General features: G+C 46.7%; 1 protein-coding gene across 1 annotated transcript; it reads right to left on the reverse strand.

Moving 5' to 3' along the window:
* Nucleotides 1-5,781: 5,781 nt before the first annotated feature.
* On the reverse strand, nucleotides 5,782-6,345 carry LOC122638787. The gene has a single exon (XM_043831637.1). It carries the CDS (start codon nucleotides 6,343-6,345, stop codon nucleotides 5,782-5,784), a length of 564 nt encoding a protein of 187 aa, XP_043687572.1.
* Nucleotides 6,346-16,630: the final 10,285 nt, after the last annotated feature.

The raw sequence follows: 16,630 nt of genomic DNA on the forward strand, positions 1-16,630 counted from the left end.
CTAGGAGCCTGTCGGTCCCGGTCCTCAGTTGGACTCATCGATCACAATACCTCCATTGGTAATGCTGGTTTACCCAGCAAACCCCCAAGATTTAGTCATCTACCACCGTTCCGATCCTCAATTAGAAATCACCGTTCTCAGTATCTCAATCGGTTATGCTGGTTTCCCCAATGAGGACTATCCAACACATAGACCCCTGTTGGTAAGGGTCATAGCACCAGGGAGTGACATTCCTAGCCTTATGTAGACTAAATGACATAGTACGAGGTGTATGGTGCTCCCGCATTCCATACTACAGCACATCATACCTCTTGTTTCCAAGCCAATTACGGCATCTACTCTAACATGGCAAAGATTCATATTTCCACATATTTCACCATCACATCAATAGCTATCCACAATTCCATAAACCATATTTCATAAACAAAAATAAATCAATAGAATAGTTTCAAACGATATATAAGAACAATTCTCATACACATGCATGACACCTAACAAAACAACTAAATGAAATAAACATTCCTAAAAAGAAATCATTTGTCTATCTCCACTCACCTTATTGAGTTTGAGTTTTCATTCGCGAGATTGAATTAGTCCTCAAGATGGTTGCCGATAGGTTTTGCCGATCGAGCAGTGTTATCCTATGGTTGACAAGTCAAACACACGGATTGGGAGTGGGTTGGAATGAGTTTCCAATTCAAATAGACATGAAAGTAACTCTAGATGATAGGGGTGGTTGACCAGGGATATCATCCAGAGAGTCTACAACAGTAGAATCAGAGGGAAAACAGGGCTTTAGGGAGGTTTTGGTTTGGATTGATGCAATTGACCTCAAGAATGATGTTTACATATGAAATTGAGCTCTTATATCTCAATTTAGGCTTCGGGAAGTGTTGGTGGTGAAGATGTCCAACACTCTCACAAAGTGGCGCGGGCTAGAATGGGTGCAGGGCATGCCAAAACCTTTGACGCAGGCTCAAACAGGCTGGGGTTGTTGCCTATCTAACTTTCAACCAGGGAATGTAGGGTTCCCTCGTGCCTGAGTGAACTCTAAGGACCTTTGGGTTAGACGTTGGAGGTAACGGCCTCAATGGGATTCACTAAAAGCATACAAAAATGAATAACAAGGATCTATGTGGTACACAAAGACAAACACATAATTAAATAAATGATTAAACAATGAAAAAGTACACAAACCAATTACAGATCACACCACACTGTTGGAGATGAATGAATCCCTGATCCTTCCTCTCAATGGCTGATCTGCTGACAGTAAGTACACTTCCCAAATTAAGACAAAAACTAAAATAGAAAGCTAACAAATATTAAAGGAATAAATGCCAAGAGTTGTAGTTATAGTGTGTGTCCTTCTGCGCGATAGTCCTTGGCCTTTATAGTAGCTTCCAATCTCTTGGTAGTGGCGGCTGCCTCCTCCATAGTGGCCTACATGCCCTATTTTCCTGCTCACCACGTGGCCCATTACTACGGCATTCCTTGATTCTCCCTTGGCCCATGCTAATATGGGGGTAGTGGCCTTTATCTCTTTCTCCTTGGGAATAGGAGGCGTTACCCTGTGGGAGATATTCCCTCGACTAACTTTGACACAGTCAATTCACGTCATCCTATCTGATGATGTGTCAACCATCGTGAAATGACCCCCAACAATTGCCCGTCACAACCTCTTGAGGCGGTGCCACGTGGCCCAACTAGCTTTAGGAGGTTGTGTAATTCCCACGTCGGTCTTTGAGGTTTCCTAGAACTCTACTGATTGCAAAGCCCGCCAATCAGACCAACGCGTCTTTGCTAATTAATTCCTGCTTCTCTTTGATCAACACATCATCCTTGCATCACCTTGGTCGTTACCTCAATCGTCGGCCTTCTTCCCAGCAGACGAGGTAATTATACCTTCCTTTGAAATTTGAATTTCAAACTGGCACCACAACTCCTTGTCCTAGGTTTTCCCTTTAAATGTGCGAAAACCCTCTGAATTTCCCTCTGTTACTGCTCATCTTCTTCTCCAGCCTCTCTCTTCCTGCCTCTGCCTGTGCCATGGAAGACCTTCCTCCCTTTCCTGCAATCTCTTAAAAAGAACAAGAGCTGGAAAGGATCCTGAAAGCGAAGCAAGCTCAGCTTCCAACTTTCTCTCGCTTCAAGGTACTTATTCCTAACCCTGAACCCCCTCTGTTTTCACTTGGGCCTGCTCATCCTTTTATGCCAGTCCCTATCCCCAACTTTCCTCAGCACAAAGAGGAAACCATTCTTCTCTGCTCTCCTACCCCTTTTAATGCCAAGCCAAAGCCATTCAGTCACCTCTAGCCATCCTATCTTCCTAACTGGGAGGCATGGGTGGACCGTTGTGGACAGTCAGCGAGACCACTTTTCTGCTTTAGGGATCCTCAATGTTATAGAGATGTCAAGCGTCGCTATCCCTCTTGATCTTCCTTTATTGCAAGTTGCCCTCCGCTTTTGGTCCAACTCTACCAACACTTTTCTTTTCCCTTGTGGTCCCATGAGCCCTACCCTTCTAGATGTAGGTGCCTTGACCGGTCTTAAGGCTATTGGCCCTGAGTTCCACGGAGCATCTGTCGGGACCTTAGACCCCAAAGGCTATGAAGAGCACCATGACATGGACTTTACCAAGAAGGCCAGCTACGGCATGTATCTGTCCACGGTCCGCCAAACCAAGGGTCCAGTCTCTGAGGCCAAATTTGTGGCCTTCCTTCTCTTTTGGATTTGCCTTTATCTTGCCTGTATCAAGTCTAACAAGATTGCCAAGATTGATCTTCGTCTAGCAAACGCTTTATCTCGAGGTCGTTCCATAGATCTTACCTCATTTGCTCTGGCATCGCTCTACCGAGGCTGTAGTGCCATAGTCTGTTCCAACTTGAGTCTAGCGGTGGCTCCTCTTAGCTGCTATAGATTTGGCTACGTGCCTACTTTCCCTCTTTTTACACTCCTTCCCCCATCTTTGAGTGCAAGACAATCGGCCTCAATTTCATGCCAGAACTGAAGGAAGAGGAATAGCCCTCCCTGAAGGACTACCATTCCTTCTTTCTTAAGCTAGAGAAATCATGCTCCCATGCCTTTTTCATGCCTTTCCACATGCATAAAGACCTCCCCTTCTTGTTGTCAAATGCCCTGCACAATCCTTAGTCCACCCCTGAGTTGTGGCATAAGTTCTTAGTTTGCAGGAATCTCCACTTTGGTGTGACCTTAGAACCCTCAGTAAATAATATGTGTGGAGTGGAAGTATACAACCCTCAATGTTATGCCCGCAAATTCAGCCTTTGGCAAGCCGTCCCTCTCCTCTGCTACTTTTCTAAAAATAAGGGTGGACCAGATCGGCCTGTCCTGAGGAAGCCTGATCAGATCGATGGAGTGACCTTTCTTTGCTAGCTTCTACCTTCCCGAGTTGTCCCTGTGATCCAGGGCATTTTCTGAAAGCTCCTCCATATGACTCCATTTCAATTGGCATTTTTCTCCACACGCCATTTGGAATGGCGTCAAACTTACCAGGATTCAGATCTGTGCTCTCCTTTGCCCAGTAACCTATTCTGGGTTCTCTGGTGATGCTGCTTTAGTTTAGGAATATAGAAATCAAAATTTGATGAGAAAGAGATACATAATAGATGTTGTTATATATGAGGAAGCGAAGAGGCCAGCGAAGAAAAGCTAATCTACGACCACCTTTTTATATAGGGTGGTCATAGATCAGCTCGACCACCGGGAGAGAGTGGCCTACGATCAGCTAGCTCATAGTTGCTTGGTTGCTGGGCTTCCTTTCCGCAGCTTCTTAGGAAGATCTCAAACTTTAAGAGTGATTTTGTTATGTCCAACTTCTTCCCTCAACCCTTTGACCCTGAACCCTCAGCCTCTCCTGAGTTTTCAGCCTGGTGGTCCATCTTTTTTACTATTCTAGTTACTGAAGCCCTTCCGCTAGCCACTGATGACGCTGATTCTGACTCCGGTTTGCAGATAGAGGACATCAAAGGTAAAGGCCCAGCCAAGAATATCCCAAGTAAGTCGCTCTTGAACTCAATTCTGAGGTATGAGGAGGCTTTTGGTATCAAGTACTACCCAGATCGAGGTATTATACAGAGGCGCTATGACTAGAATCTGACGTAAAAAATATGAAGAATTCCTAGCCCGGCCTGCGAACGCTCGCAAGGTTGTAAAAGGGCCTATATGAACATGAGTAGTTTTGACCGTTCTTTCAAGGCCTTCATGGACAAGCAACCACCCTTGCCTGATGTCGGTCTAGGCGTGGCCAAGCTCGTCAATCCCCACCTTTGGATGTGGCCAGGTGGTGTTGAATTTGCTGGCTTATACGCCGATGACCACAAGATGACTCGTACGAGGCATGCCGTTCAGGCCATTAACCCTGCTAAGCATGGTATCCATGTTATCCTGCATATCCTTGCATGCCTTTGGCCCTTACTGACTATCTGTTCTGTGTTTTCCAGAAGCTCACCCTGCCCGATCCGTTCCTTCTCAACAAATAAGTACTGACGTTCCTCTGAAGTATAAAGCTCCCTCGTCGGCCCCCACTAGTCCAATCGCTATAGGTCAAACCCAAAGGAAGAAGAAACAAGTTGCAAGGAAACCCCCTCGGAAGATCTCCCTCAAAGGCACCATCAGGTCGGAGGTGCTCCAAGCGCAACCTGGAAAAAGCTCGCTCATCGTCCTCCCCAACACTCCTAGACCTCGCCTCCAATTCAGAGGAAGGCGTTCCTGTCACGAGCTCTCACGAGGAAGCGGCCTCGAAGTCTCCCGCCCTTACTGTTTCATCCCCATTCTCAAAGGTTGTTAGCTCTGATGAGCATGTCGGTACCTCCAGCCCTTCCCCAGCAAAAGCTCCTACTCCAGACCAAAGCCCCTCTCCAGATCTCCCGGTATGTTTTGATGCTGGTCTCCTATTGGTTTACTGGCCTCCTACCTTCTCCTGACTATGTTTTTTCTCTCCCCCAGGATTTTGATTTGACTCTATCCTAGCGGACTGCCTAACCCCTCTTGGTGAGGCTCCTGCAACGGGGACCCTAGGCCCATCTTCTTCAGCGATTGAGAAGTCCAAGCGTGCATTTGTTGAGTTTGTTGAGCTCCTCGCTAAGGAGTTCAACTCAAACCGTTTCCTTGCCCTGACCGAACTACTCCAAGTCCTATCGGCTTGCACTGCTCTCCCAGACCCATCCAAGTCATGGGTTGCCAAGGCTGCTTCTGCCATCCCTGATTTGATTGCTAATGTTCCTCCCATCCTTAAGTCTATTCGAGATCTGAAGAAAGCCATCAGCGATGAGGACGCCCTCTGTGCCCAGTGGGAGGAGACTAAAGCCAAGCTTCAGCAGTCTGGCACCATCAGCAAGCAATTTCGAGATGAGATCAACTCCTTGAGTTCTGAGATTGCTCGTTTGGAGGCCGAACTGGCCGCGGCCAATCGTGCGAAAGAAGAAAAGGAATAACTAGCAAAGGCCTCCTTCGCAGAATTCAAAGCCCTGCACAAGATAGTGGAACCCCTCAAAGCCGCTGCCATGGAAGTGTCCAACCTGAAGGCTGAGCGGTCTGCGCAATTGGCTTCTACCCAACAAGACGTGGTAGAGCCCGATGGGAGGATCTTTGGGGGTCTTTTCCAAAAGATAGTTCACTTAGGCCTGCGTGCCTGACCAAAATCTAGGGTATATGTCCCCTAGTATAAATGTTCTCTTTTGTCCTGTGGTACTTTAAAATTTTCTTTTTGTGGCCTGACCATTGGGTCGGTCTCCTTTGGATCCGATGGAACGTTTTTCCTCACCCCAGGTCCCACATCATGGGGTGGAACCTTTTGAGAAACTTCCCATTAATGGGCTTTAAATGGACAGCCCCTTCAATTTCTTTTATCCTGTAAGCCCCTCCCCTGAGTAACTGGTGAACTATGAATGGCCCTTCCCAAGTGGGGGACCACTTACCATAGACTGGATCTTTAGTCCCAACTGGTAGGACGGCCTTCAACACCGACTCCCCCTCCTGGAAGCTCTTGGCAACCATCTTTCTATTGTAGATAGCTGCCACCTTCTCCTTTTGTACCAGAATTTGGTCAAAGGCTGTGAGGCACTCCTCATCCAAGTCCTCAAGTTCAGCCAACATGGCCTCACTGTATGTGGCCGACGTGAACCCCTGTTGGAATACCACTCTGGCAGACTTAACACTTATCTCCATGGGTAAGACTATATCATGTCCATATATCAGGATGAACGGTGTCATCCCTGTGATTGTCTGTTGCGACGTCGTGAATGCCCATAAAACCTCAAACAGTTGTTCTGGCCACCTCCTTGGATTTTCCTCCACCACTTTGGCTAGGCAATTCTGTAGCATTTTATTGCTTACCTCGGCCTGGCCATTTCCTTGGGCATAATAAGGCGTGGAATGGGTTATGGCTATCCCATGGCTTGCAGCAAACGCAAGGACTTGGTCTCCAGTAAATACCGAACCATTATCACAGGTGATGGTCTCGGGCAGCCCAAACCTATAGAAAATTTGGGACTTTAAGAACTGGATGATATCGGTCTGGCTGACCGATCACATAGGTATGGCCTCTGCCCACTTGGTGAAATAATCCGTTGCCACAACTATGAAGCAATGCCCCTTTGTAGTTGGAGGTGTCACCTTCCCAATCAAATCCATGGCCCATCCTCTAAACGGCTATGACTTCACCATCGGGATGAGCTCCATGGTAGGAGCCCGTTGTATTGGACCATTGACAAGCCTGACACCCCTTGGGTATCTTATGCAATTTGACAAGATAGTGGGCCAGTAGTACCCATGCCTCCTGATTAGCCATCTCATCTTGGGACCAGCTTGGTGTGAGCCACAAATTCCTTCATGAACTTCAGGCATAATCACCATTGACTCATTGAAGCTAACACACTTGAGTAACAGGCCATCCTTTCCTTTCTTGAAGAGGTCGCCCCCCACAAGGACATAGCTCAAAGCCCTATACTTAGTTTTTCTGTCCATGTTAAGGCTAGGATCCCTTAGGTACTGGATTACTAGTGTCCTCCAGTCAGGCTGGGTATGCTCCACCTAGTTCACCTCTACTGGGTCTAGGTCAAGGACCGATGACAACAATTGTTTTTGTATCACAATGGTCCCGCTCAAGGTGAGGGATGTATCGTATGGACACCTCGTCGAACTGAATGATTAGGCTACCTACCAGCAAGTGGTGGCAAACTAAGTGCTCACTCTCACAGCGATATTCTCCTGCCACTTATTTGATTACCAGCTGGGAGTCCCCACTTATCTCGACTATCCTTGCTCCCATTATAAGAAGGGCCTTCATTCCTATAATAAGGGCTTCATACTTTGCCTGGTTATTTGAGTACGCGAAACCCAGGTGTACTGCGAGCTGGGTTTCCACTCCCTGTGGTGACCGAATTGCTATCCCTGCTCCAGCTGCCTGGCTAGTTTTGGATCCATCAAATGATAAGGACCACGGCGTAAAACTGATATGTGCGACCTCCCCCACCTCCTCCTGTACTCCATCCTTGGCGACTTGGATGGGTGGGTGATCATCTAGGAAGTTAGCCAATACCTGGCCCTTGACGGCCTTCTGGGGAATGTACTGTAGGGCAAACTTCACCAATGCCAATGCCTACTTCCCAACCCGACCTCTAGTGATTGGTCGCGTGAACATGTATTTGATGATGTCGGTCTAGCATATGACTTCGACCGTTATAGGCAGCAGATAATACCACAACTTGGAACAAGACCAAAATAGTGCCAAGTAAAGCTTTTCCATAGCCGTGTATCTTTGCTCGACCTCCGTCAAGGCCCGATTGAGGTAGAAGACTGCCAGTTCTATTCCTGCCTCATTATCCTAGGCCAACAAGCTTCCCACGGAATGGTTTATGGCCAAGATGTACAATTTCAAGGGTACTCCTCTCCGTGATGGTGCTAGCATAGGCAGCTTGGCAAGGTACTCCTTGATTGCCTCGAATGCCTTCTGGTGCTCAGCAGTCTACCGAAAATCCTCCCCTGTCCTGAATTTTAGCAACAAGGAGAATGCCCTAGTCCGACCGACAGAGTTGAAGATGAACCGTCGGAGGAAATTAACCTAACCGAGGAACTTTTATAGCTCCTTTTTGTTCATCGGTGGCCTAGCCTCCCTGATGGCCTTGGTTTTGTTTCTATCCACCTCTATCCCTTTTCGGTGGACCAAAAAACCTAGGAAATTCTCGGCTACTACCTTAAAAGCGCACTTGAGGGGATTCATTTTGAGGCCATGGAGTCTCATCCTCTCAAATACCCTTCTCAAGTGGTCTAGGTGCTCCTCCTCAACTTCGGACTTAATCACCACGTCATCAATATAAACTTCTGTAAATTTTTTGATCATGTAGTGAAAGATGGCGTTCATGGCCCTCTGGTAGGCTGCGCCAGCTTTCTTTAGGCCAAATGGCATGACGACCCATTCATAGGTTCCCAACGCTCCAGGACAGTGAAACACCATTTTTGGCACGTCCTCTTCTACTATGAATATCTGGTTGTACTCCGCATGTCTGTCCATGAAGGACACTACTTGGCTTCTGGACGCAGAGTCCACCAGCATGTCAGCTATGGGCATCGGATACTCGTCTTTTGGGGTGGCTTTGTTGAGGTCCCCAAAGTCAATGCACACCCTTAACTTGCCACTTTTCTTAATAACAGGGCTGATATTAGATAACCATTCCACGTAACGGGCAGGCCTAAAGAATCCCGCCTTGAGAAATCGTTCTATTTCATCCTTAACCTTTAGGATGACATCCGGCGCCATGCTCCTGGGCAATTGCTTTACTGATCTAAAGTTATCCTTGACGGGTAATCGGTGTTCGACCAATTTTTGGTCTAGTCAGAATAATCCCAAGCAAAACAGTCTTTATATTCCTTCAACAAATTTACAAGCTCGTCTCGAAATGGCTGACTAAGTAAACTACTAACAAAGATAGGACACTTGTCATCCTCTTCACCCAGGTTAATCTCCAACAATGGGTCTTATACTTCAGCCGGGGTCTCCTCCATTTTGGATGGTGCAGGCCGTAAGTCCTCCATTCTAATTTTTGTTCTATGTTCCTTTAGTCTTCTAGCCACCGCTTCGACCACCAAGCCTTCCTCCTTAGACATCCTTCTCTCCAGACTTGATACTGCCAGCCTTTATAGGATGTTCGTCACTACTCTGTTGTCGACCCTAATCATGACTCCCATTGGCGTCTAGTTGCCCGTCTCGGGTGGACGGTAACTCTGGTAATCTTGGTGTCTCCCTGGCAAGCAAGGCCTGCTCCATTACGGTGGCTGATGTAATCAAAGATGTTGGCGGCTCATGTTTATCAAATCCCACAAATCTGATAGGGCCAACATGCCCTCCATACAAAATAGCATTGGCATGGCTTGCCTCTATAACGAAGGGCCTACTGTCAGCCGTAACCACCTTGATATCTCCTCCGTCCTGTCAGAAGATGAGAATCTAATGGAGGGATGAAGGAACACATGCATTAGCATGGATCCAATGTCGGTCGAGTAAGGTGTTGTAATGAGCTGAGGTGTCCATGATGAAGAAGGCTGTCATAGAGACATACTCACCAACCCTTAATTCTATCGAAAGTACTCCCTTGGGCTTGGTGGGACTGTCCATGAAGTTTGTTACAGATACTTCTGTTGGAATGAGGTCTGCTTCGTCCTTTTCTAACCGCCTCATCATTCTGGCCGGGGGGTCTACCAGGACTCGCAACACAGGCTTTCCTTCCATGTGCGACTGAACATACAAAGGCTTCAGGTGTTGACACATCTCTTTGGAGGGTCTACCCAAGATGTTAGGTACTCTTCCTGTGACTATTGGGGTGTGGACCGTACATTAGATCTCCCTGGTAATAACTGTCCACACGCCTTCCGCCTGCTCTTCCTTTTCCTCGAGGGGATGATCTCAATATCCATCACTCTGAACTTCACCTCTTCCAAAACATCACCTTCAAGTTGGTTGCCTGACCTGGTTGATACTCAAATATTTGGGGTAGAACATAAACCATAGAGATCTGGACCTGTGTCTCGACGGATCCAAACATCATACTCATGAAATCCACAAAGTTGGTCTCCTCTAACTCAGCTTCTTCTTCTGGCTGTTCAGCCTTTATAGTCATATGATCGGCCTCTCCCTGCTTAGCCTGTCCAACTTGTGTGGCTGCGTGGTTGGTCTCCTGGCTTGGGACTGCTTCCCGAGAATCTCAATGTCGCTTTCCTCAGTCTTGTAGTCAAATACTTTAGATTCAGGGGTCTGTTTCCCTTTCTCAGCGCTCTCAATCTCTTGTCGTGGTTGGGGAATTTTTGGGGCTGGTTGATCCCTGGATACTGTTGCACCCATTGCCCTTATGCGGTTAATGGCCACCTGTCTCCGCTGCCACCTCCTTTTTGGGTCCTAGTCATTTCGGCCCACCTAGGCTCAATCGTAAACTTAGGATGGCGAGCAACAGTCCAATCATTCAACCTCACTGGTCTAGGTGTAACTGCTCTCGGTTTCGTCCTTGTGCAGTATCGACCACTGATATCTGTTTGGCTCGTTTGGTCGTATGTTAGTCATCGCTTGACCAATGTTCTCCTTAGACGGTCCTTGGCTAGAGGTCGTGACGCCGATCTTTCTTTTCCTGGGTCATAGTGGGCTCTGCTCAATTTTGACTCCCGCGACCAATTGTCAGCCTTGCCCCTTGATCTTCCTTGGTATACTGGTAACGCTTCCATGTCGGAGAATGGTCTATCCTCCCTTTATGGTTACTCTTCGATCAATCGCTTGCGATGAGTGCAAACACCCCACTGGAAGGCATGTAGCCCCTTGGGTGCTGAGTAAGTGGGTCCGGCGCTCCATTTTTTAAATGAACTGAATGGCTCTGGTTGTACTGCACTCTTTCCTTTATTGATCTCTTGGATGGCTTTCCTACCTCTAGTAGTTATCCTGGGCAGTCTAGGTTGCTCTTGGGCAACTTTGACTACCCCTATTGTTGCTCTGTCTGGCCTGGGTGTCCTTGCTGCTTCTTGGGAGGCGATCCAGCATGGGCAGAGGCCTTGCTGGTCTGAAAGGGTATGGGCTATGGGTTCAAGCCATTCCTCTGAGCAATCTTGATCTGCGATGCGAGTTCTAACTTCTTTGGCCCACTGGAGCTAGCCGCGGCACGGCCTAGAGGTCTAGCCATTCTTGACAAATCAGCACTTATCATATTGACAAGAAAAGGATTCTCGTCGACTAACATCACCCCCTTCTCTTTCTTGGGAAACTTGATCCGCCCTTCTATAATAGCCTTTTGCAAAGCATTTCGCATAATAACACAGTTAATAGTTGTATGCGTGCGAGTATTATGCCACTTATAATATTTTTGATCTTTCAAGTCAGCGCTGGTAGGTATCTGGTGTCCTGACAGCAATTTGATCTGTTTGTCCTTCAAGAGCTGATCAAAGATTAGTTTGGCCTTTGAAATATCAAAAGAGTACTTTACCCCAGCGTCAAAAGTTTGATGAGGGGTCGATTTCGCCTATTCGGACTGTCGATCAGTTGCGGCCTGTTTCGTCAAGGCCTTACAAACGTAGGGTTTCCCTTCGGCTATTTCTGTCGCGTCGACCTCACAGTCCACGAAGTTGACTACTTTATGCTTGCTCACTCCTGGAAGCGGGTAGCTGCCTGTGGTGGCATCCTTATAGTAGGTTCCTATGGAGGATGCGTTCCGCTGTTCCTCCTCTTTCAGTAATGCCTTGTAAGGCGCTACCTGGACCACCAGTTGGTCAAGATTAGTAAAGTTCTGGCCGACGAATCATTTTCTGAGCTTAAGGTGTAACCCACCAAGAGCCATCTTTGCGTACTCGCTCTCATGTAGGATGGTTGGACCCTTATACTTGGCTAACTTGAAACGGTTGACAAATTTATCCACCGCTTCCCCTGTCTCTTAGCGCATTTGGGCCAAATCCCCGATGGTAGTCTCTGGCTCAGTCCTATAGAATTGTGTATGGAATAATTCGTCCATTTCTTGCCAATTTTGTACTGAGTTAGCTGGCAGGTGGAAGTACCATGTAAAGGCCGAACCTGTCAATGAATTGGAGAAGAGCCTGAGTTTGATAGCATCGTTTGCCCCTAAGTTTCCACACTGGACAGTGAGTTGGGAGATATGTTCGATAGTGGACATATTGTTGTCGCCGAAAAACTTAGTAAATACTGGTATCTTCCAATTTCTCCCAAGATCGATGTTGTCGAGGTAATCTGTGTAGGGCTTCCTGTAGACAGGCCGTGCGACCGGTCTGTAGGTGGGGTCTATGCTATTTTGTATTAAAGGATTTAACTCTTCATAGTCAAGTGCTAGCCTATTTCCCAAGGGTGGTTTTGGGTTTATGGCCGGGCTGGGTCTCGCCCCCCATGGGCCCGTTGTAGGACACGCCACTCGTGGCTGATCGGGGATGTCTTCTGGTCTGATGCTCTACCCCGCTCCCCTTCGGCTTGGGTTAGGAGTCTCGATCGGATTCTGGCTTCGGTATCCTCCCAAGGAGACAACATTTGCCCCTGTTGCTAGGGGATTCGGTCGTATGTTTGCCTCTGGTAGGCCGGTGTCGGTCCTAAGGCCCTGTTGTGCCCCCAACGTCCTAAAGGGGTCAGCAGCTGTTGGTGGAGCCATGGTAGTCACTAGGCCGATGACAGCCGCTGTCTGATTGGCTGGGTTTGCCCCTGGTAGGGCCATATAAGCCGATCTGGCCTAGGTCCCATTCGTAGTCGCAGGATTGATGGGTGAGAAGGCAGGACCTATAGTAGTCCCAATTCCTGCTTGATACAGTGGATTCTCGTATGTCGTTTGCTGGTCACCTGGCATTGGGGTCTGGCTAGAACTTCTGACAAACTGGATTGTTGTCTGTGGCCTGTCTGGCCCGTGTCCAAATCGGGTCTAGCAGTGTGAGAGGCCGCAACTCCGGGGAGAACAAACCCTAGGGGCTAGACCGACCCTGGTGGGGCATTCTGCCTCTGAGTTGTCAGGACCATTATGAGTTGGTCAAGATGGGTGTCTTGACTAGTAAAGAAGCGGTCAAAGCGAGCCTGCTGGTTTTCAGCGGCCTTGTTCTACATATGGATTAGGTGGTGGCTATCCCCTACAACCGGCCTGATGGCAGTCACCAGGTGTCTCATATCCGCGGTCATAGGCTCGAGGGCGTTATGCATAGCAGTTGCAAACTGATGCGATAACTCCTCGCTACTACCTGTGTCCTAAGAATCAGAACCTTCAATCTCCTGGCCATCTCTGGCGGCCAAGGGGTTAACCATATTGTCCTCGACAACCACTTCCTTCCTATTGTGCATCTTTGTTGCTTTCTTCTTTGGTCCCATTATGATACCTAAGTCTATGAGGGTCCCACCAGGCGTGCCAAAATGTGTTGTTGGTGAAGATGTTCAACACTCTCACAAAGTGGCATGGGCTAGAATGGGTGCAGGGTGTGCCAGAACCTTTGACGCAGGCTCAAACGGGCTGGGGTTGTTGCCTATTTGACTTTCAACCAGGGAATGTAGGGTTCCCTTGTGCCTAAGTTAACTCTAAGGACCTTTGGGTTAGACGTTGGAGGTAACGGCCTCAATGGGATTCACTAAAAGCATACAAAAATGAATAATAAGGATCTATGTGGTACACAAAGACAAACACAGAATTAAATAACTGATTGAACAATGGAAAAGTACACAAACCAATTACAGATCATACCAAGCTGTTGGAGATGAATGAATCCCTGATCCTGCCTCTCAATGGCTGATCTGCTGACAGCAAGTACACTTCCCAAATGAAGACAAAAACTAAAATAGAAAGCTAACAAATATTAAAGGAATAAATGCCAAGAGTTGTAGTTGTAGTGTGTGTCCTTCTGCACGACAGTCCTTGGCCTTTATAGCAGCTTCCAATCTCTTGGTAGTGGCGGCTGGCTCCTCCACAGTGGCCTTCATGCCCTATTTTCCTGCTCACCACGTGGCCCATTACTACGGCATTCCTTGATTCTCCTTTGGCCCATGCTAATATAGGGGTTGTGGCCTTTATCTCTTTCTCTTTGGGAATAGGAGGCATTACCCTGTGGGAGATATTCCCTCAACCAATTTTGACGCAGTCAATTCACGTCATCCTATCTGATGACGAGTCAACCATTGTGAAACGACCCCCAACAATTGCCCCTCACAACCTCTTGAGGCGGTGCCACGTGGCCCAACCAGCCTTAGGAGGTTGTGTGATTCCCATGTGGATCTTTAAGGTTCCCCAGAACTCTACTGATTGCAAAGCCTGCCACATCAGACCAACGCGTCTTCGCTAATTAATTCCTGCTTCTCTTTGATCAACACGTCATCCTTGCGCCACCTTGGCCGTTACCTCTATCGTCGGCCTTCTTCCCAGCAGATGAGGTAATTATACCTTCCTATGAAATTTGAATTTCAAACTGGTGCCATAACTCCCTGTCCTGGGTTTTCTCTTTAAATGCGCAAAAACCCTCTGAATTTCCCTCCGTTACTGCTCATCTTCTTCTCTAGCCTCTCTCTTCCTGCCTCTGTCTGCGACATGGAAGACCTTCCTTCCTTTCCTGCAATCTCTCAGAAAGAACAAGAGCTGGAAAGGATCCTGAAAGCGAAGCAAGCCCAGCTTCCAACTTCCTCTCGCTTGGGGTTTGGGTTCTAATTGAATCTAAACAGCCATGCATGGTTGGAATTGCTTTACAAATACATCAATTTGCATAAAGAATGAGCGATGGTTAGGAGTTACGTTAAAACATAGACAGATTTAGGTTAATGGTCTTGGGATTGATTTATGCATGTAAGGTTTGGGTCGGATTTTGCATCCAAGTGAACATGCATGAGATTAGATGATGTTTCCTAATCTAAAACAAAATTAAATTTCAGTTCTAGGTTTAGGCAATTAGAATTTGCATAATTAAGTTAAGAGGAAGGGAAATTCCATGGGGTTCTTATGGAGTAACACCTAATTGAGTACAAGAATGGAGAATTAGAACTTAATTGAACATCATCATTACAATTTTGATTTAAAATGGGAAAGTTGATGGATTAGGAGTTGGGGTTTGCTATGCATGCATGGAATTTGGGTTCCTATTGAATAAAACTAACTTGGTATGGTGATGGCTGACCAAAACCCAACATAAAACAGAATTTATAACTAGATTTTAGTCTAATGGATAGACTAGAGGTAGGAAAATTTAGGGCTAGTCTAGGTTGGTGTAGGTGTCCCTTGCTTTTCCTTTCTTCTTCTTCTTCCTCTTCTCTTTTTATTTTCTCTCTCCTTTCTTCTAACGTTGTGAATAGTAAATGGGTTCAGCCTTTAGATGGGTTTATATAGGAATGAACCTTAGGTGTGTTTGGCTAAGGCTTATTAGCCCAATAACAGGTTATTAATCCGATTTTACATAAAATAGTCCTAAAAGGTAATTGGGACATGGCGACGAGATCCCCGACTCGTGACACCAGGCCCTGCACTCCTGGGACAGAGATTTGCTATGATAGCAGCTCTGGATGATGAGAGTGGTTGACCAGAGGTATCATCCAGGGTGAGTTTTTCTTGCTGTCCTTGTGTCGAAATACCCGTGTCAGTGTCTTCGCGAACAAACACTTACTCATTATGATTTTCAAGTTCAAAATATTAAATCTATGGTTATGGTTTGCCAGCCAGTGGTACTTACCATGACCCATACGTCTGGTGGTGAATCTTGCAGTTGCACGAGGGAGGTATCCGGGGATATGGCTTCAGGTTCTAGACCCACAACCAAAAATTCAACTTAGCCCGGGTTTTTGGGCACGAGTGTAACAAATATAGTCCGACCTTTCACCATGTCTTTTCATTCTACTTTGGTAGTCTCAAATTAGTAGTGATGGCCCTCTTTAATGTGAATAGTCTACATAGATGTAAGTGTCTGCTATTGTGTTTCTAACTGTTCGGAATCTATGGTGTCATATCCAGAATTTTGATTCCATACTGTATTAGCATGTTATATTGGTCTTCTAATTCAATGTGATTGGGTTTGACGCATTCACATGTTTTAGAATAGGGGGTGGGGTTGGAGGGATTGCAAGGGTTGGGCAGGTTGCATGGGGGTGGGGCAGGAGGAAGAGCAAGGGGCGAGGCAGGGGTGTAGAGGGTTGGAGAAGAAAAAGAAAAAATAAGATGAGGGACGGAATAAAATAAACATTGGGGCAAAAATGTAAAAAATAACATACAAATGAGGAAGTTACATTGTTTTGTGTAATTTTGAAATAGGCAACTTTATTTTGGGTATTATAGTAAAGTCAAACATTGAGTAGATAGTTTAGTAAATCCAAATCCAATTTTGAGTAGTCTTGTAATTTTGTACACATTATTACGGAAAAAAACCTTAACTACTCTTTTATTATTTGTGTTCCAATAAATTTACCAAAATGAGGTCTCCATGTGGCCATCCTGTGGGAACAATACAGTGAGAACCGCTCCAATCGGAACCCACAATTTGAAGATCAACATCATCGGTGTTGGCTTGTGGCTTGTAGTTAATTTGTTATACCTGCCACCAGTGAGCGAATCAAGAATTAATGATTATTATAAGGGAGAAAGAACGCTACCTGGTCGTGTGTGGCACGCAGCCCTTGCACCCAGACATA

Source organism: Telopea speciosissima, chromosome 9 (assembly GCF_018873765.1).
Source record: "Telopea speciosissima isolate NSW1024214 ecotype Mountain lineage chromosome 9, Tspe_v1, whole genome shotgun sequence".
Classification (NCBI taxonomy): domain Eukaryota; kingdom Viridiplantae; phylum Streptophyta; class Magnoliopsida; order Proteales; family Proteaceae; genus Telopea; species Telopea speciosissima.